At 37.7% G+C, this 21,945-nt stretch overlaps 1 protein-coding gene across 2 annotated transcripts in view; it reads left to right on the top strand.

Moving 5' to 3' along the window:
- Nucleotides 1–21,945, top strand: part of TAF3 (TATA-box binding protein associated factor 3) — a 124,752-nt gene that overhangs the window by 11,948 nt on the left and 90,859 nt on the right. The window contains exon 2 of one of the 2 annotated variants that reach the window (XM_068168684.1): nucleotides 1,441–1,683. In XM_068168684.1, the coding sequence (XP_068024785.1) occupies nucleotides 1,441–1,683 (243 nt within the window). Of the gene's footprint in view, nucleotides 1–1,440; nucleotides 1,684–10,055; nucleotides 10,099–21,945 lie in introns of those variants that run through there. The other variant, XM_068168693.1, reaches the window with a different exon arrangement.

The raw sequence follows: 21,945 nt of genomic DNA, 5'->3' as shown, positions 1-21,945 counted from the left end.
ATTATCCTTATCTTCACTGCGAGACTAAGAAAAGAAATTCTAGAACAAAATTCTTATTTTCTAAATGTACCTGCAGGCATAAGTTGGCCGGGGGTTTGAATTCATCCAGTGATGTGAGAACCAGCCCGCTCGACTGCGCCGGCTTCGAGATAAACCGAGAAGAGATTAGGTTAAAGGACAAACAAAAGATACCCCCCCCCGCCCCGTCCTCCAAAGCTGGGACTTCACAATAGCGATTGTGTTCCTTCAATAGGCACGGGCTGGTTTTCTGTAATGACTTTTTAAAGTAAATCACAGCTTATCATCATGTAGGGATATAATATCTTCATAAGCCAACTGTACAGAGTTTTAATAATTCAGTATAGGTTTATTGAATTTTTAAAAAAAAAATCATGTTTGGGGTTTAAGGCATCTTTTTTGTGTGTGTTATTATTATGAAAAGATAAGATGAGAATCCAAGTGGTGCTTTAACTATCAAAGCCAGGTGCCTAGTTGTCCCTCCAGAGGCCTTCAGGGGGATTTCCCTTTGTCAGGTCATGGAAACCAAGTCGCTTGGAAGACTTCTGTGCTCTACAGTTTAAATCTTTCAGCCAAATTACGTGTGTAGGACAAACTGCATCCTCTCTCAGACTCTTTTCTTGGAAATCACATTAAATAAAGATCCAGGAAGGTTTCACCATACTTTTCATCAGGAAAAGAAAAAATTGCCCGTAGAGTCAAAACTTAAATCAGCCCCTGAAGTTTAGTGTAAAATATTCCCTTCTCATCAGACCACTACTTAATATTCCAGTGTTTCATCCGGGAGGTATATCTATCCGGTAGGTAAAGTGACTCATAGTTTATCAAGCCCATAGATTTCATCTGTTTGAAAGATACTATGTGGAATATTTCTGTTATCAAGAGATACATGAGATACCTTTTTTTTTGTTGGTTTGGTTTGGTTTTTTTGCTACCCATAAACTACAGTTAATACAACAAAATGAAATAAATTTTCTCCAGATAGAAAAATAAAGTTTTGTCTGTTGCATCCTGATAAAAAGACATTTTCTGCATATTGAGGGCTTCTTTCATTCATTTGAATTTATGTTAAGGAACTGAAAACTTTTTAAAGTGATGTTTCACGGTGTTCTTGGCTGTTGCAAGTTAAAGCTGCTTGTTGCTGCTCCCTTGGTTTTGCTTGATGTGCTTTTTGAGGTGCAGTTCTTTAATGGTATTAATTGAAACAGAGTGATATGGCTGGAAACAAAACACTCTTCATTGAGAGTGTGTTCTCACCCCAGAACACCATAGCACCTGGTCAGCAGCAGAGCTGTGGGGCAGGAATCTCCCATACCAGTGGTGAGCAGTGCCACCGTAATCTCTAAGCCTAGGTTCTGAGGTTTATTGTTTTTAACTGGGTTTTTGCAAAAATGTTCTTTTGTTGTTTTCTTCCTGTTGCAGATGGCCGCACAGATCCAATTTTGGATGATGTAGGTGATGCCTTCAAGCTTATGGGGGTTAACCTGCACGAGCTTGAAGATTACATACACAACATCGAACCTGTCACTTTCGCACATCAAATCCCTTCGTTTCCTGTCAGCAAGAACAATGTCCTGCAGTTTCCCCAGCCGGGAAGTAAAGATGCAGAAGAAAGGAAGGACTACATCCCTGATTATATGCCACCTATTGTGTCCTCTCAAGAAGGTGCGAAACTGATCCTTTGCTTTAAGCTTTTGTCTCTGTGTGTTTGCATATTTGTTCTCATCCTTGAGCAGTTTGAGTTGAGCTGCCCTGTAGCAGTCGCTCAGAAAGGACTTACTGGGTGTCACACAGGCGTAGTTTCAAAACAGGGAGCAGTACTGTGGCAAGTTGGTTTTCCACTGCTTTACTTTCCTCAAAGGTTAATTGGTGTCAAAATACATGTTTCTATAATGCATTAAAACTTTATGTTTTTGGATGACAATAGAATGAATTCTTCACGTTATATTCATGTGATAGCCTCCCTTTTATATGTACTGCCAGAATGGTAAAGATCTTTACTGCTGAAAAGACTGACACAGCATTCCCAGCTCCTAACAGCTGCTGCTTCTTCCTTTAAACAAATTTAACACAAAAAAAAATCCAACCCAAGAACACAAAACTCTTCAAATTAAAATTAATTCAGATTAAAAATAAGGAAGTAAGAGTCATTTAGAGGCACAGCACTTGCTTTTAATCGTCTTTGCTAACATTGATTAGAATTTCTTTATTACATTTCTGCTTTCCTTCCCTTTCTTGTGTAAAAGTTCAGTGGATAGTAGGGGGTTGATGATCACTGTAACAGTGAAACCAACTGTACAAGCTGCAGTTAGCCTGCAAATGTTAACTGTGAGAGTGGAAAAAGCAATATAGTTGGTGGGGTTTTTTTAATCTTTAGCTGTGTGAGACCTTCAAGAAACATGACCTAGACTAACTTCCCTTTAAACAGTGAACATCACGCAGCCATATCTTCTGGGGGAATAAACGTATTTAAGTTTGTGGACCACATACAAAAATCTCAGACAAAACTTATTTTCCAAAAGAGTGTAATGAACATGTGCAGTCTTCACAAGATACTTAATTTATAGTGCCCATGGGGACAGCATAGTTATTGTGCTCTGTTATTCCTCTTTTTTTAAGATCTAATATCTCAAAAGCTGAACATGGAAATGTGTGTAAAAAGTTCTGCCCAGTGTAAAGATGAATATAAATTACATCACCTTGATGGGTCAGCAAAATCCATTGCTATTCTGTTGCAAATGTCACATGGGGCAGTTTTTCAATGATTTACTAAGCTGTAGTAAGCATGTGTTCAGCTGGATAGATATAATTACTATGTGCTGCTCTTAAACTAAGTGAAATTGCAGTCAGGAACAAGTATCTGAAGTGTCTGAAGGGCCATCGGATGCAATGATTCTAAGCATGTTTAGAACAAACACTCTATTTCCAGAAACAATGTGAGGACTTGCTCATGCTGGTGAGTATTTTGAAGCTCTGTAACACCTTATGTTTCACTTTTTTCTTTAATTGCATTGTTATTTTAAAAATCAACAGTGTTTTAATGTCTCCTGCCTTAATATAACCCAGGAAGTGAAACTGCTGTTCAAAGCAAAGCTATTTTCTTGGATTGATAAGGAGATACTAAAATATCCCCCTTGTGAAGTTTGTTAAAAGGGTTGTTTTAAAATCTTACAATGAACTCTCTTAAACCAGGAAGAGACACACAAAATGTAAATGTCATATATGTAGACAGCATTAATAGGAGAAAAGTCTAGAGGAAGAAGACATGGAGAAGTGAATAGGGATTTTAACTACCCTGTTCTGGCTACTCTCTTGAAATGCTTTAGATTGGTATTTCAGGAGGTAAATAAACACCATTCTGTCAAAGCAATCCTGCACCTTTGAATAACAAGTTACCTGACATTCTGGGGGGTTGTTTGTTTGGGGTTTTATGTTTGTTTCTTTGGGGTTTTGTTTTAACTTCAAAAATCATACATGAAAAATACGCAAGAAAGATCAAATCCACCAAGACTCAAAGCAGCAGTGGAAAAGTATCTGAACAGGGGGAATGAGAGATGAGAGTCACGCAGATTCGGCCTGGCATGACATAGAAAGAGAGGCTAAAAACTGAAATGGGGACAGTTGTGCTTTTTTTTGTATGTAACTTTTTATACTCTTTCTCTTGCTACTTAGATCCAGGAGTTAGATTTTAGCAGTCCTTATAAATAATGTATGAATCCTTTTAACACCCGAAGCAAGAAGATATTATTTCCAAAGTTGGATGAGAACCAGGAAAACTTCTGATGCCTGAGGCTAGTGTATCAGAGGACCTATAGACACAACTTCAAAAAAATGAATACAATATATTTTTCTAATGGAAATTTAAAGCAAGCATTAAATAAAGCTGCTGAATGCAGGTTTGTTGTAGTCAGTTTAAAATACAGCTAAGACCATTTTAATGTTGGGTTAGGTGTTTTCTGAAAATACTCCTTGTAAATTGTGTATCCTACTTTCTTTTTTAGAAGAGATGAGGTTGTTCAAGAAGCTGTTGTACATTATTCCAAATCAAATTTGGAAGAAAAGCATTTAGTTTTGGTGATTAAAGGCAGGCATTGTGAGAATTGCAGAATTGAAGAACTGCAGAAGCTATTTGAGTAGTTTTCAGATCTTTATAGAGTAGGAAAAAACCCCATGCTGCTGCTAAGATTGTGCAGCTCATAATATTTGAGTGTTTTTGAGTAGGCACTAAAGTCAGTAATGAAGGGAGGTTTCATGCATGTTACAATGTATAATATAAATCTTTCAGTCACTTAAAGGAAGCATCAGGATGACTTGTTATTTCCAATTTGGTATTGAAGCATAGAGCTCAGCACACTTTATGAATATTTATTTACTGATAGAATTCAGAAATTACTTGTACTGATGTATTTTAGCAGTAATGTAGCTGTGACAGTCTAGGGGGATGAGCAGAATAAGGTTTATTGGACAAGGTAATATCTTCAAATTTTATCAGTTGATCTCATTAGAAGAATTATCTCTTCACAGGTAATTTTAGCTGGGTGCTTCAGTAAGAAAAAGCTTTTTTTATTTTTATTGTTAATTTGAAAAACAAACCAAACTAGTGTTCAGTATGCACCATGACCAGTAGGTGTTGCTAACCTCCTTCTCCAGAGCCCTCTAGTTCTGCACATATAACTAACTTCTTATTTCCACTTACTCTAGAACCACTGCCATTCAGAGTATTCAGTCTACCCTGCAGCTTGTGGGATGCGTTAGTTATCATTCCCAAAGACTTGATAAGAGCACAAAGCCCTGTCCAGCCTGAGAAGAGCCACTTCCTTCCTAAGTATTCAATAACAAGAAATGCTGAAACAGCTCTCTAAATGATTCCTGAAGTTGGGGGGGAAAAGGAGGAAGGCAAATAGGGTTTCAAGATCTGTAATGTGTATCAGTTGTAAGTTCAGTTCAGTGGTACAAGTTTTGTCCTAAGAAAGTAGAAAATTTTTTCTTGCCTTAAATATGTTGTGCCTCATTTCAATAATGTGCACTGACTAAATCATCTGGTACAGATTCCAAATGCCTGCACTGTGAGAATCTGCATATAAAATATATTTATTTTATAAAACAATCTGACTCAGTATTGCCGTGGCAAATGTTGGGGTTTTTCAGCATTATTTTTACAAAGGACACTGAAGGGATAATTTTATGCCAATGTATCATGATGTTCGCTGTCTGCCTATTTTTAATTAGTCTCCTTTTTGTTTTTTGAGTTATTTTAGCACTGTTGTCACTAAAATGTCATGGTAAACTTGTAAGACAGATTAAAAAAAGAGAAAAAAATAAATTAGTTGCAAAACATGATGGTCATGCTTTATTTCTTGTGCTTTAATGTAAAAGAACATAGAGTATGCAATAATACAGCAACGTCATAGAATTTGTTGATTGCATTTGAAGCAAAACAGTACTGTGCTGAAACTAGGCCAGTTGAGAAAGCCCAGATGCTTTTCCACAGCTAATAATAATCACTATTAAATTTTGTGATAATGCTGAGAGCCCTGGGTCCTGGTGCTTTAAGAACATGTATCAGTCTCCATAACTGAAAGAAAGAAAAGTGAAGTGTGATTCCTACATGTGCTGCGGTAACCTTATTTTTAAGCATTCTGGAATGAATTTCTAGTGGTGCCTGCTGCCTCTTTGTGTTACCACATTTTTAGTAATAACAATAGTAGTAATAACAGTAACACTATGTTATAAAAACAAAACCGAACAAAAGCAACAACAACAAAAAAAGCTCAAATTGAAACAAAGAAAGACCACTTTATGGCTGTTTTCTTTTTCTGGCTTGTTTAGTTGGTTGCTTGGTTTGGGGTTTTTTTGGAAGTCTAGACTAGAAGACCGAAGAAATTGTTGCTTTAGTTAATGCAATGCTGTTCACAGGCTGTTAACACTGGCATTAAACCTTCATTCCTCACACTATGATTGTGCCGGAGTACATCAGAAAGATGAGGGAGTCTTCTCCCCATCGCTGAGAATTTTTGTGAGGAGAGAGGGGTAGCTCTTAGAGACTCAAACTTCCTCCTCATTTTTTGCTACATTTTTTCCCTCTGACTTCTGTTTCATACCACTTCACTCCCTCTTCATAGAGGTTCAGCTCCTTTTCCTTAAAGATGGTCTAGAAGCAAGCATCATCAAGTCTAGTTAAGCACTGGCACTGTATTTCTGATCGTTGAGTTCAGAGCAAATTACAGTTTATTTGTAGCTTTTTCTGTCAGTGTTTTATTTCCCTGGCAGATCAAAGCATGAAATTGTTGATCTTCTTACGGTCTTGTCTTTTCCTCTCATTGCTGTTCATGTGATGTTAGTACCTGTTACCCACCAAAACCTAGTGCTAGTAGCCACTTGGAAGCATAGAAATTCAGCTGTCCAGTTAGACATTGGCTAGGAATATTTCTATTTTTTTGATGCAATATTAGTTGCTAAAAATCGCATTTGAATTGATGAGAATGTTGGAAATGGGAGTGAAGCAAAGTGCTAATCAAAATAACATGATTTTTGCATCTATTATCAAGGGTCTAGTGATGCTAGAATTATAGTTGTGTAAAACATGAAGCGTCATGGTGGCATAAAGCATTAGTGTCTTAACTCCAGTCGCTAGATATATCAAATTTTAAATTGTCAGTGGCCCCTCAGTCCAACAGTGCTTTCTCTGGCAGTGGTCCAGAACTGAATGTAGCAAGTCTTGGATCTCAAACCAGTGTCATTTCAATCTCTGGCTTCCTCAAGGGTTAAACAAAGGCAGTACTGCTTTTCTAAATTAGCACAAGATGGGCTTTAAAATGGATACTGGGTATCAGCTTTACCATTTTGATAACACACGTCTCTCTTGCTGTTTTTAAGCCTTTCAGCCCTTTCCCAGATTTATTTTAACCCCGCAGACTAGCTCTTCTTCATTCTAGCAGCCGCAGCAATGATTTAAAACTTACAATAATCTTTTCAAGAGCTTTTCCAGTGTACTTGGTTAGGAAACCACCACCCATCAACAAACAGGTACTGTGTAGTCAACCAGTTTGAAGAGTTAAACCCCTGCCAGACTGCAAACACTTTGCTCCTGGCTGCTAACCGTGCCTGCTTGCTGAGTATTTTCAAGCATCCTTTAGCCGTCCGTGCAGTCTGCTGAGTGTTAGAAGCTGATTGCTTTTGTGAGAATGAGTCTTCATGTATGCATCAGCCTAGCAAGGAGAAAGCAACAGGAGAAACAGACAAAATGAGAAAGGCAGCCAAGCTTGAGATGCAGACAGAAGAAAAGCATTGGGAAAGAGCCAATAGGAGAGGCAGGTTTCAAAGAAAAAGGAAAATATGAGACAGGAACAAAAAAAGTGTACAGAAAATGTGGCTGGTTTAAATCTTGCCATTAGACAGAAAAATAACTTTCATGGAAGGCGTGCTGATAAAGCTGTAATTGGGAAGACAACTGTATCTTTGCCTTTTCTGGAGAAGTTGTATCATAATCGAATGCATAATTTCCAGTGAAATACTGTAAGAAAGGATTTAATGAAGAAGGTGGTTTTTTTCTTTTAAAAAAGCTCAAAATGTCAAGCTAAATAGCCTTTCATCGAAGGGCTTCATTTAATTTGCAGCATTTGGAGGGAGAAAAAAAAATCAATGTAATAAGTGCCATAGTAAAACTTTATCCATGGCAGAAAATAAATCACATAGCTGGGATCCATAGACTGTGGAGATGGAGGCATACACTATTTTATAGTTTGTAGGAGACTAGTACTGAAGTTTTCCTAATAATTCATGTCTTTGTGGGGGAAAAATAAAACCCTCTCTTGCTGTTTTTGTAAGAAGCATAGTGAAAGCTGGAAGTAGGGAATGGAGGGAATGGATTAGAAATGTTCATGTTAGTTTTAGGAGAAGCCTTGCAATGCGTTTTCATGTTTCTGTTTGTTGGGGTCTTTTCACTGATTCATAGAATGGTTTGAGTTGGAAGGGACCTTAAAGATCATCTAGTTCCAAGTCCTCTGGCATTCGCAGGGACATCTTCCACTAGCCCTGAGGTTGCTGGCCTTGAATACCTCCAGGGAGAGGGTGTCCACAACCTCCCTGGACAGCCTGTCCCAGTGTCTCACTGCCCTTACTGTACAGAAATTCTTAATCATATCTAGTCTTAATCTATATTCTTTAAAGCTATACCTAGATAAACAAACCAGAAAGCAGATTTTATAAAGATGCTGGCTCCAGACTTTCTAAGAGTAATAACAAGGAGTTAGTAATACTAACTGCAAAAATTCAGCCCTGGGAAAATGGATTTCTTTAGCTATCTATTTGTTGCATATAGCAAATGAAATTAAGCTAATGTGACTTTTCTTCAAGGGGGATATCATCCTTTTAAAATGGTCCTACAAAGATGTTTTGTTGGGGTTTTTTTTCTGCTTTTCAGCTATACAAGTTTAGATAACTTACAAGTTGTTAGTGATTCTTAAGGATTCAAAATAAATACGGTGCAGGGCAGAAGTTGACTCATAACAGCCAGCCTTTTGCAGTGAATTATTTACTTTGTGTGGGAATGAAAGTCATTCACTGCATTGTGATGTGCAAATTGCCATTCTGACTATAATAAAACTTGGAGGAGAAAATGAGACTCCATGATAAAAGGATTCTATTGTCTTGTGGATTTTCAACAGAAAGGCTGTCATGATTTTAATTTCCTACTGATCCTTTTTCAGCAAAACTTTTGTCACTTGTCTTGACTCATCATGTCAGATCAGTTTTTCCCTTTTCTGACAATATATGACTTTGTTTAGTGCCCCCATTGCTTCCTGCACTGTCTACAACTGCTATACTTGAGGATTTTATTTCGTCTGGATCATCAGACACCTTCGTGCCTTTGAAAGCATAAGTTTCAAATTAGGTTATCGCCTGATAGCTGTGTGTTACTGTTCTCAAGCGTTTCAGACTTTCTTTTGCTTCAGTGAGTATTTTTGGGGACCCTAGGAGAGGGAGTGGGAGATAGAAAGTCTGGCCACTGCTTAAAGCTGGAAAATAAAGAAGCACAACTGGCCTGTTTCAGAGGCTGACCCTGTAACTGTTATTTTTCAGTGCTTTCATGCACTGAAAAATAGGAACCTTTCCTATTTTTCTTCTCATTTGATGTTGGTGTTTGTTTTTTTTTCCTCTTTGACTTTTGGCACCACAAATGTTTTTATTTAATGAAAGTGATGGTGATTGCTAACCATTCTTGGCATTTAAGAAGTACATAAAAAATATTTTAGCTACTGGGAGAAAAACAACAAATTTGATTGTTCGCCCACTGTGCACAGGAGTTTGTGTCAAACTTTCCAAGAAATGTCTCTGGACCTGAGCAAGCCTTAATCTTGTCCTGTATTTGAGAGAATCGTTTGGGAAGGATGTGGAGATAGAACACATATTTTGAGAGCTTACACTATATCTGATTTGGAGGTGTGTGGCCTTAGGTTTCTCCAGCCGTGCCAGCATCCTCTTGCTGCGAATTAGCAGTAGTATCTACGTGGACATGGGGAATAGTCCATGCCTGGAGTTCAGGAGTTGGCACTTCAGGTAGTTTTTCTCACTGTCCAGAGAAGAGTTACTTGCAGAGTAATTTTTTTTTCCAGTTAAACACTTTTGAAATGTCTGAAACATATATCTTCTCCTGTGAAAAATATCCATGCTTGGAGCTACTCAGGAACAGGCATTTCATGGTGTTTACATGCACGTTTTCAAGTGTAGCTGAGCCTAACCTTGATGTTAATATTGGAACAATCCGTTGTCTAGACAGAGATCACTAGTGGATTACAGGACCCGTATCTCTCTCTCTCATTAATCAGGTGAATGACTCATTACAAGTTGCTGCAGACAAATATGTGGTAGAGTCCAGGTGAAGACCAAGGAAGTCTGCCTTCTGATTTTTAAAATTATGACTAAGAAAGCTCATTTGAATTATTTGTCCTTTGCCACACACAGATAAGCACTATAACTTTACCATACGGCTTTTAACTTCAGTGTCTTCTTCCAGTCTTCACCTTTGGTACGTGTTCCTGTTTTCTCCAACTCTCTGCTAAAGGGAATATTAGTGAAAGGGTAAGTCATTAGGAAAGGAAAGCTCATGGTTGTGTGTAGACAGTTCCACTTCATTCTGCAAGAGCCTGAGAAATGTAAAGTTGGATGGGTAACACGGAGAATTCAAATTAGAAGACATCTGGAGACATGACCCTGGTTCATGTAGCAAGATTCTTGGATAATTAAAGTTCATCTGTAACTGAGTGGGGTCTTTGGGATCTCTGATTTTTGCAGTTGCACTCATTAGAAGCATTAATGGCTTTCTAATGACTTGACAGTGTTTTTATATTTTTCTTTAGTTTGGGGTTTGCATCTGAACAGCTGTGTGTTGCATTGAGTAGGTAAAATGTAATTGCATTTGCATGCTGTGTATAAATGTCTGTTGTTTAGATGGGTTAAGCAAAAGCTACCATAGCATACCTGTGTTTTTGAGAAACAATGTCAAACTTGAGCAGGGCTGGATCTGGCTTGTATTTAGCCCAGGGCTGGAAAACATAGGGTCTTCAGGTGGTAACACAGTAAGTCACAAATTTCTCTGACTTGGTTTGAGATTAATGTTTCAATCATGGTTATAAGTGATGACGCCACGCTGCCAGAGGTGGTATTTTATATGGAGAGATAAATTGAAGTTCAACTCTGCATGTGTGCATTTAAAACAGTCCGATAACAACTTAAATGGCCTTTATTCTAGCCACTTTGCAATGTTCTGCTTAATTTATTTTCTTTGGTGAACTTGTTTGCCCTCTGCATTTGCCCTGTTGATGTCTGCTGCTTTCCCATTCCAAACAGTTGTGTTCAAGGAAGACTCTGTTTCATGTGTATCCTTAGAGTTGGGAAGAAACATATTTTTCTTCAAACGTTATAAGCTCTTTTCCCTGAGGGGAGGAGGATGGTACTGATTCTGTGCGTCTGAGAGGTACAGCTTAACAGATTGGCCAAATAATCCATCCTGAATTGGAGAGCAAATAATTTTAATACCCCTTATCTTGCATAGATTTTTGTGGATATTCATCTCAGCAAATGAACTTTGCATTTCTGAATGTTTAGAGCAGCATGTTCGTTCAGGTACAGCATACTTGAATCTTAATATTCTCCAAGTTTCTCCAGGTTTCTGTCCATGTGAGATTTTGGTTCCAGCGCATTTAAACAAATATTTTGTTTCTGTGTGTGGACAAGGCTAATTCCCTCTGACAGTCACAACTGGGAATAACATGGAGGAAATAATAGTTCTTGACCAATCACTAAAACACAGGATGTCCTGGTGCCATAGGAAAGGAGAGAAACTCACTTTTCATTTCCTTTCAAGTCCAGTGTGTTCAGATTAACTTTAAAGAGAACTGAGGTGCAGCGTGAGGATTTAGTCTTCAGCTGTGTGCAACCTAAGCATGGAGCCCATCTCAGCAGGCAGCTAGGCACCAGCCAGAAAAGCTCTCATAGCTCAGCTGCCATGTATCCCATTGCAAATTAAATATGAAACAAGGATGCATTTGGGTTTGCATGAGAGACTTTAACACATTCGGTAAAGAGGCTTTCTCTCAATTCTGAAATCACAATTTTGCTACTCGTGATTGCTCCTCTATAATCTCTGAGATAACTAGTTTACATTTCTATTTTTAAAAGAATTGATGGATTTTACCATTCTTACACACAACAGTTTTAATTTTCTGTAACACAGGCTTTATCGTTACCTTTTCTCGGTGTGTGGGTTTGTACAAAACATTCTACAAACAAATGCTTGCAATGAGATCAAAACATGCACATATATTAATACATTTTGATTTTATATATATATATATATATATATATGTTTTAATTCTAAAAACTAGAATTAAAAATACTTATCCTTGAACCTGATTTGGAATGGTTTGTTTAAGAAGTTTCAGAAGCTCAAGTGAATCTACATAGATTTTGGTGGTATTTGGCCATCCATTTATCCTCACTTGGCACCATACCTTAACTTGTTTTTAAGGACTTGGGGGGGGAATATAAAATCACATTGGTTGATATGAGTTAAAAAAATCAAGGTGGAATTTTATTGTTACTGTGTTCAGCTACACTTAAAAACAGCAGCATGTGAAGAGTCTATCAAAATACTGCATGTATTGGCAATTCAGTAATTTTTAGGACTCTTGGGGAAAGTAAACTTTGTGTACTAAAAAGTTATAAGTATCTTAATGTTTAAGTTGCAGCCTTCACTTACACAAGCTGATTTTCACCGAGTACAGTTTATGCATAATATCTATTTAAAACTTCAGGTGATTCAAACTGAAATACTGCATTTCTTTCAAACCTCAGTGTTAACCACAGTTTTATAAATGGCCCATCTATTTAGGAGGTTTTTCCTTCACATAGACATTCTTTCTCATCTAAGCTCACTAAGCTGAGCCCTTTGCATGGGTTTTTTTTTGTCTGTCTGCTATGCAGAGAGCTGATTGAGGTGTCTTCTAGAAATGTCTTATTTCATACAGCTGGGATGCCAGTTTAAATCTGGGATGTTAAAATCTAGACCTGCTGCCTGGTCAAAGACAAAATGCTTCTACTGGTATCAGAAGTAAAGAATATAAGAAGAAATTAGAGTTAGAATTCTTCAGTGGTTTGTATGTCCTGGGGGGAGGACATTTGTCCTGTGCCCTGTTGTAGTGTGCTATGATTTTCCTAGATCACAGGGAGAGCCATGCAGAATTGCTGCAGGACTCACAACAGCAGGCATCCTAGCAGGTCCAATGGAGCAGGAAACGTAGATGATTAGTAGATGGTGTTTTATAAGAAGCTTGGTCTGCTATTGAGACTGGCATATTTCAAATGAGTTGAAAAATTAGGCTCTTGCCACTTGTGGTGATTAAAGCCTTAGTGGCTCACTTTTCAGGAGGAGCATGTTAACCTCACTGGCAGGGTTCCAGTTGGGTTATAGAGTTCTGCCAGCCTAAATGCCCTGAGCAGTTTCGAATTTATGGAGTAGAAACCATGCAGCGCTGTTCTGTGCCACCGAGCGGCCGCCACGTCCTCCCACCAAAATGTCTGTGTTTCAGCAGGAATCAAAGTGATGCTGAGGCCAGGTGCTTTTAACTGCATGTGTGCAGCAAGCCTATCTTCTTGTTTTTAAGGCTAAATCCAGAAGTCTCTGTGTGTTTTCTAGGTTAGTGTTAGAACTGTGTGTGCGAGGGTAAATAAATGCAAGGTTGTCGCATTCAGGACGGGGAGTAGAGTCCATCTTAGTGTCAAATCTGGCATTGCAGAAGGGAGAACCACATCTGATCTGCAGGTGCTGTGAATATCCTGGAGAAACTGAGACAAACAGAAATGTTGATTCTTTCAACAATTTCCTTCAAAACAGTTTTCTTTCTAAGTACTTTCCTTCCTTTCTCATCTGTGTAAGGACTGCTTTTGTACACAATGTAGATAATTTCTGTGCAGTTTTTAGCAGTCAATGCATAGAAAAGGTTTGTTAGAGTAACTAGATGCAGATAGCAAGGTAGAAGAACAACTGGTTGTAATATGCTGTGCAAGAGTGTGATGTAGTAACGTGATGCTGGCAGTGGTGTGTGTGCCACCAGAAGAATGTGTGTTGAGGTTAAATAACTTAGAGTAGGATTTCTGTAAAGTGGAATCATTCTTATCAGACCCTGCTAAACCAACTGACACTTGCGCTGCTTTCAGACTCCAGTGTTACACATATGCTTCTTCTATGCAGTAGCTATTGGCCTTATCTAAATGGAAAACCCTTTCCAGCTTGAGAACAACTTAGATGGTTTTTAATATCAAAAAGACCACATTATACACAACACATGTACAAGACTCAAAGGAACATGTATGCTGCCTAAAGTTTTTGGAGCTGGTGTGCGTGTACGCTAATCTCCTGAGAGTTCACTGCTCCAAGCTTTTATCAAGAGCAAAGGAAGTCAGAGCCAGAGGCTTCTGTGTACTGCCATTGCATCTGAAAGAACCAGCTCCTTTTCCTTAGTTCAAGGCAATAGGCCCAGAATTATGTGCACATCGTTCCTATCAATGCAGTCACAGGACGTTGACTCTCTTTTTATGTGAAAATAAATCAAAATGGTTTAATTCAGTATTGTTAAATAGTGGAGGAGGTTTCTGCTGCAGTCTAATTGCCTTAGGTCTGTTTCTCAGTGCAGCACATCTTCACATTAAGCTGTTATTACCTTTTAATGTTGTTTGGAAGAGACTAAATATGTTTGGTAGCATCTTGAGGGAGATATTCTAGAAGCTGGGTTTATGAAGAAAAGCTCAGACGTGGTTTAAAAACCTGTTGTTTGGGATTTTGTTTTTGTTTTTTTTTCCTGGTTGCCACAGGTTGACTACAGTTCAAACTACTCAAAATTACTGTAGCCTCTAAATGTCCAGTTTTGCAGTTTCTTTTTGTTAATTGGTGTAAGTTTTGTTTTCCTAGATAATCTTTTATAAAAGGGCAGTGAGATGAGGGGAACAAACGAGCTTCAGAGTGAGAGATCTCGTCAAGAAGTCATGTCCACTTAGTATCACGTTAACAGGGAGAGAACAGCCAGCTATCAGATAACACACTAAACACTCTTCTCCAGAACTAGGTGACTTTGTTTCCTTTCCTACATTTAGTGTCCCAGTGTCCCACAAAGGTCGGGGTTACTTTTTGAACAGTCAAAGCTGCGTTAGTACCATTCTTACTCTGAAAAGTAGTCATCTCTTTCAGCAGCTGTAACCTTTTCATTGTAATGAGTCAAAGCTTTGTTAAACCAGGAATCTCTCCTGGTCATAGGTAGCATGGTACATGAATGTATTTGAGGCAGTTCAATTTCTGTATGAAGCAGGGGGGGAGAAAAGAAAAAAGAAAAAGTCTTGTTTCCTCATGCAGAGAGCTGGATTCCTAATTGCAGGAGCTGACAAAGAATGACATCTGGCAAAAATCCAGAGCAATACTCAGCCTGGTTTCCTCTCGTTGCAACATGAGGCACCTTAACTGTGCTGTCGTCACACCTTCTTATTTAATGTAAGGAAAGTTATAAATAGAAGTGGAGATTGTAAAGGTTTTATTTTCCACCACTTCTGTTTGAGAGCATATTCATACTGTACTCATCTAGGATGTACACTTCCTTAATGTTAGCTATATGCATGTATCTATATCTTGAGTTACATCACACCTGCTAATGCAGTATCAAGGCCGAAACTTTTATTCTGCAACACCCAAGTAATTTTTCTCCAGCTTTTATGTTGCCTTTCCTGTGCATGTCTCGTTTACAACATTCACAGCAAAATATGTGTTTTTTAAATTACAACAGCATAGCTTGGTTACATGTGGCAAAGGAAATAATAGGAAAGATCAAGGCTTTCTCTAATCCGAGTCCACATAGCATCTTATATTACTACATGTTATCTAGTTATAGAATGCATTCCACAAGTGAAATACTTTAAGTATTACATTAAAATTTGCAAGTAAAAACAAAAATAACATCCCTAAAAGGATAGCATTAATTAAAATTAAATGTGTTTATTTCTAAGTTTACTTTAAATTGCTTACTGGCTTATTTCCTGCTCAAAACCAAAATAAAGGCGCTTATCTTCAGAGAGCATGGTTGCTGGTACAGCACACACTGACTTTCAGAATGGAAACTTCATGAGGGAAGTTGAGAAGAGCCAGAAGAGCACAGGCAATGAAAATTAAATGTTTCAGGTGGATTTGAGCAGTGGAGATCATATAACTACAGTAGTGGTATATTTGTTGGAGGTTGTATAGGTAGTTAATGTGCAGTAATTTCTACCAGAGGACAAGAGCTTAGTGGGTGATACACCTAGCACCATTTGGAGCATGAGGTCCAGGGGTTTGCTTCTAGCAATCTGTGTCCTGGGAAATGGGGCGGGGGGGAAATACATGCTGCAGTGGTTTGGCTTTAGCAGTTGCTAGAGTTTGGGGAAGGGAAAATAAGTAAAATACTATCCATGGTAGTGAATAACATTTTCTGCAGTTGAGTTGAACCAGTGCCATTGGGGAACACCAAGCTGTCAGCCACATCATTGCCATTCCTGTTGCAGCTCTGTCTCAAGTTGCATCTCCATCAGTTCAAGGTGCTGAGGACATGGTGATTCTGGGGGAAGAGACATAATTACTTGAAGGAAGCCTGACCTTTCCCACCAACTTGTGGTGGTGTGTAGCTTGGTAACAGCAGATTTTCATGCATGATGTGAGAGAGATGTAAGCCCTGTCTTGAAGTGTGTGCCTAAGGTCTGTTGCAATGACAGAGAATGGTGATAATGCTAAGCACCTTAACATGGGTATTAGAAACAGCAGGGCCATGTTAACAAGACACTCTTGTCAGGTTAGCTCATACTGTTGAGAAGAATCTGAGCCCAGCTGTGCTTGGCAAACTAAATTTTTGTCCTATCAATATAGGAGAATGCTTTGGATCAAAACTTGCGCAATACCCTTGTACCAAGCACATGTGTAATAATGTCTGCTTTAAAGACTCCTTCTTCAGACACTTCATGTCTTTTTGCTTCATGTTCCTGGATGGATATATCCAAGGAAGAGGGGGAATCTCAGTTGCGAAGCAAATACCTCAGTCCAGATGCTGTGCTGTGTTAAAGGACTATACCAGCTCTGCTAGCTCAGCAAGCTACACCACCTCCAGTTTAAACTGGTTCTGAGATGTCTTTTCTCCCTGCAAAACAAGGGGATCAGTGAGTGTTTGGAGTCTGTTAATAAACTAATTGTACAGAAAATACACATTTCACTGGCTTTTTAATTCATCAGTCCTTTAGATATCCTCTTTGCTCTTAAAACTCAATCAGATGTTTTCCAATAACACAGCTGTGGGTTTTCACCATAGTTATCATATCTCACTTGCTGCTTAATGCAAATCCAATAATCATGTTGGCTCAAACTTCTGCACTGAAGGCACTGATGTGTTTTTACCAGTATATTTTATCAATCGCTACTTTCAGAGGAATTTCCAGACTGAAAGCACAGTAAGCTAGAAAATCATAGAATCATAGAATTGTTTTAGCTGGAAAAGACCAATTCCCAAAGTGTAAAAGCCCAAACGGTCTGTAGCATTCTTTTCCCTTCAGATACCACACGTGCAAAAATTTTACAGCATCGTTCCAAGCCTCAAGTTGAGAGAAGTTATGACTTAAGGCTATTGAACGTGTAGTTTTCAGACAGCTGCAAGTTGTGCTATTTTTAAACACTTCTCCACATGCAACAAAAGCTGGAGTTATGATGTGCCATAATGTATTCAATAAACTTTGATTTGAAAGCTTTTTTATAACTTAGCTGCATTTTGCAATTGATAAAAGGAACACGGAAGGAAATACTTTTGTGAACTCAAGCAGCTGAAGTCTTAGGGCAACTTTCTCACAGAAATTCAGCTCCTAAGTGGAATCCATGCAGGAAAATGTTGTATTTCTAAAAGATACTGGTTATTCCCCCATTGTGTCTGAGGCATGATTTAAAATGGAAGTAGCATGGTAGCCTTCACTGTTGTGTCACTATCAATTTGCTATAGTTTATTCAGGGAGATAAAATAGATTCAATAGAGCTATCAGATGGTATCTCACAGTCTTTCTATTTAAATGTGCTTCACTCTTAATGCAGAAGAGAGGAGGTGTAGATGTGCCCCTGAATGGTACCAAAAGGGACTAAAGAGACAAAGTGCTGTTGGTGCTGAGTGAGTTCTGGTTTTCTTGGTTAATGATTTTGCAAATATCATATACTCTTTTCCCCCATTTAAAGTCTTACACACCTATTATTTGCTAAACTAGCATGTTTAGGAATTTTTAAATCTTTTTTTCCCCTTTAAAGCTCAGTCTTTCGTGCATTTTGGAATTTTTCATTTGCCTAAATTCCTTCTAATTTGTGTGCCATTTTCCCAGCTGGAAATGGAACCTGGTTGTGACAAAACAGGTCTATACTGTTTCTGTGCAGTATTGTGGATGCAGTAGTAAGGCTGACCTAAATGTGCCTTGCTTTTTCTCTCTGCCAGTACTTGCCTCTTACTACTACTTACCACTGCTAAGTATGCCATGCTTCTCTTACTAATTAGAAGATTTCTTCAAATACATTGAATACTTTTTTTCCTCCTGTGTGCCAAGATCAGCTAATATTGTTCTAAGCATAATAATTTATTTATGCAGCTCTTGTTTTCCGTGAACATTCACACCACGCTTTCAATGCTGTACTTTTCTGTCAAGTTTAATTAAATGGGATCATCTTTGTTTTTAGAACATGCCACAAGAAGAGCACGCTGAAATTATATTCTTTTGGTTCCTTTACTAGACAGCTCTCTCCACTTGTCTGCATTCTTTCAGTGTGTTGAATTTTTTGTCCAAGACTTTTCAAGTAAGATTTTTGTGATACTGACAGATATAGAACTTTAAAGCTTCTATTATAGTTTCCAGATATCTATTATTTTTGTAATTCTTTGAGAAGTATCTGGAAATTGATCAATTATATTCCCCCCCCCCCCCTTTTTTTTTTCTTCCCCTTTTCCTGTCTAATCTTGTAGTGGTTTTTTTTTTCTTGATATATCCTAATTCTGTTATGGGTTGAAGTGGTAGTTGTTAGGGTCTTTCTTTTGAAGTGCATGTATATCTGGACATACTGATAATATTCATTAGATAACTGTAATAACAAGCAGCTTTAGCAATTAATGAACTCCTGATAGAGGCAGCACAATAGTTTGAGACAAGAATTTTCTCAAGCAGCAAGACAAAATGTTCCAGATGCTCTTTGCCTGAGTATCAAAACAATGTTGCCTTCTATGTACAGGTTTCGTGGGTTTGGGGTACACACTTGTTGGTACCAAGTGGCTGCTTACAATTCTGGAATTTGGCAGTGATGGTTATAGACTGAGACTGCTCACGATGAAAAAAATCCAAACAAAAATATAATATCTTGCTTTTATTATAGAAATGTGAAGATACTATGTGAGCAGAAGCAGTTGAAAATGGAAACAAGCTTTAAAAAGTCAAAGTGCAGAGAGAGAGGGAGGCTTAAAATGTTTGCAGTTTGTGTCTCCATCCCTAGTTTTAGGCTTGGGACCAGCTGTGTGTGGTAGCAGTTACAGAGATGTGACTGTAACTGACAGCTGCCCTTGCAGGAAATGTTGGTTGGTTTTTTTTCCTAGAGTTCTTGCTAAAGGATAAATCTATAATAATATTCAGTCTTTTCTCATTGGGGTTTTCTTTTATTTCCCTAGTTTGTCTTCTTCTGAAAAAGTATAAATGGCTTTCCTTGCATAGCTGGACAGTGTAGGAGTCTTTGACTGTTAATTTGTTTGGTGGATGTTATATCCAATCTCCATAGCTGCTGGGGTCCAAATTCAGTATGTGTTAGAGGTTTCAGTGTTTATGTCTCCTTAACATGAAAGTAATTTCCAAATGTATCTTGCTGTTACATCAGTGCTAACTGCATGTTTTTAAAAATCAGATAGAGGGTTTACTATTTTATATACTTATATATAAAATACATATATATTTTTATATATAATAAAAATATTTATTTACTATTTTACATATATATATATATGTGGATTTTCCTATTAAATGTTCTTGTCTTGGCTTACATCCCCTTATCCTAATTTCTAGTAAGGCTTTCACCCATTTCCTGATAACTAAAGAGATATTGAGGATCCAAGAAACAGAAGAAACAAGGAAAAATTACTTAAAATGCTTAAAATCCATTGTTACTGGAAGTATGTTATTCTGTGTTTTGGTTTTGGTTGCTTTGGGTTTGGTTTTTTTTGATGAGTAACTTATTTTTTATAGACAAACTTTTATGCAGATGTCTAAAAGGGAAGAAAAGGTTGCCACTGAAGCAGCCTGTTTCATCATTTCTGTCACATCCTAGATGAGGTTACTGAAGTGTAGACAGTACAGTGGGCAAGAATACAAAACCTGGATCTGACTGACAAAGGTTGCTCTCACCACTGGTGCTCATGATCTTAAATTGAGCATCTTGTCTTGCTGTTTTCATTGCTTAGAGGGAGCAGCAGTGCTGTGAGTAGGTTGGTCTAATGAGCAGACTGTATTACTAACAGTACTTGTTACCACTGTGTGTAAATCTAAAAGAAAAAATCCAATATTAATATTAATGTACAAAAAAGTAAGATGTTCCATTAGAACATCTTAGAAAACACTTTCTTAGTCCCTTAGCAAAGTCTTCACAGTGAGATTTAGTTTCCCCTCTTCAAACTATATTTCTGATGATTGGACTCTCTCTGTTCAGAATTTTTTCCTGCATCTTTTAGAAATCTTTCAGAGGATAAAGATTTAGTTTTGATTTGTTTGACAGCCATCACTACTTAGCAAGAGTCTTCTACCCATAGATGTAAATTATTTATACTCTGAAATAAGAATTTTTGGGGTTGTATTCTTTGCTGAATTTGGCTAATATTTTAACTTGTAAATAATACGCTGTTATTGTTCCTTTTCTATAGATGTCCCATTTTAGGTTGAGATTTGTTTGTTTGTTTGTTTGATGCCTTTTCTTTTTTTTTTTAAGGGGAGAGAGAGATCAAATTTCAGTGCATTTCAATAATTTAATCCCTGAATTTAAAAGCATCTCTTTGGGCTAACATTATGTGCATACAAAAAGCTTTGTTTCTCTCACTGATCAAAGTTTAAGTGTGCTAACTCCATTAACTTTTATAGAAGCAATCTACAGGTAAAAAGTTCTCTGTTTAGTGATTTGTTAGAGATAGGATGTTTTGGAAGATGCTTCTTGTATTTGTTTATTGAATGTAGAAACTGTGCCTTTAAGATCAGATCTAAAGTGCTGTCCCTGATTTTCACATTGTGGAAAATGTAACTATGAAAACTAAGTTTGAGCCTGTACATGAATCTATGGTTAAAAAAATTTTACTCTTAAAAAAAAAATCTGCTTTGTGTATTTTAGCTTAGATTCATTATAATAATAAATAGTGATCAAGGAAGCTGCAGTGTACATTCTAGCTATTGGCAGCTGGCTGTATATGCTGCTAGCTTAGCACACAGAAATTTAAGGCATTCTTGGTCATTTTCATTGAGCAGAAAGCTAAACATGTCCTGACCAAGTGCTCCAAGCCTCATTTTCTCTTTATTGTAGTGACTGGCAGAGTAGATACTGGAGAAGGGAGAGAGGTGAGAGCGTTGTGTTTTTTGAGGTGCTCGTAGATCAAGGGAAACTCTAGAATGTTATCAATGCTTAAACCCCAGGTGGCAAATTCATTTGGGTGGCTGATGTGTCCTTCTGTGGCACCCGAATGGAGAATTCCTGAAAATCTGAATTTTCAGGTGAGTGAATAGATAGGGTTGTATTAAAGTAGGGATATATATTCTCTTTGATTATTTGCTCACTGGTTTGAATATATGCTTAATCACTCTATATGAAAAGAAGGTGGCCTGATCTTCCCATTTTTAGCTTCTGTGTCACTGAAAAAAAGCCTCAATTTAACACTTAAAGGCAAAAAGCATTTTCTTCTTATTATTGCTTGCTGGACCTCTGTAGCATTTTGCACACTGAACTGTCAAACTTTTCACAATTCTTTTTTTTTTGAGATTATTTAGAAAACTATGTGATCATCTTTTAAATTTTATTGACAGAGATTAGCTTGTGCTGGAGAACTTCTGTGAGGCACAGCCTGTTAGGTTTACTTAGAAATGGACACTGAATTTAAACATCTCCCTTTTGGGAATGCAAAGGAATAATTTTATACAGTTAATCTCTCCTGGCACTACCTGTCTAAAACAACTGGAAGACAATGGATTGAGATTTTAGATTGCACAAAACTAGTACTCCTTTCAGAAAGGCAAAAAGCAACCACCTAAAAGCAGGTGGATCCTGCAGTAAGGCTACAGGTTTAAACAGACATCAAATGGACCTTGAGGATCTAACAGTAAATC

The sequence above is a fragment of the Melanerpes formicivorus genome, unplaced genomic scaffold (assembly GCF_026170545.1).
Source record: "Melanerpes formicivorus ecotype bairdi unplaced genomic scaffold, bMelFor1.0.p_v2 SCAF_3, whole genome shotgun sequence".
In the NCBI taxonomy this organism is placed as follows: Eukaryota; Metazoa; Chordata; class Aves; order Piciformes; family Picidae; genus Melanerpes; species Melanerpes formicivorus.
Note: the sequence above shows the minus strand (reverse complement) of the source record. Positions and strands in the feature narration are given on the sequence as shown.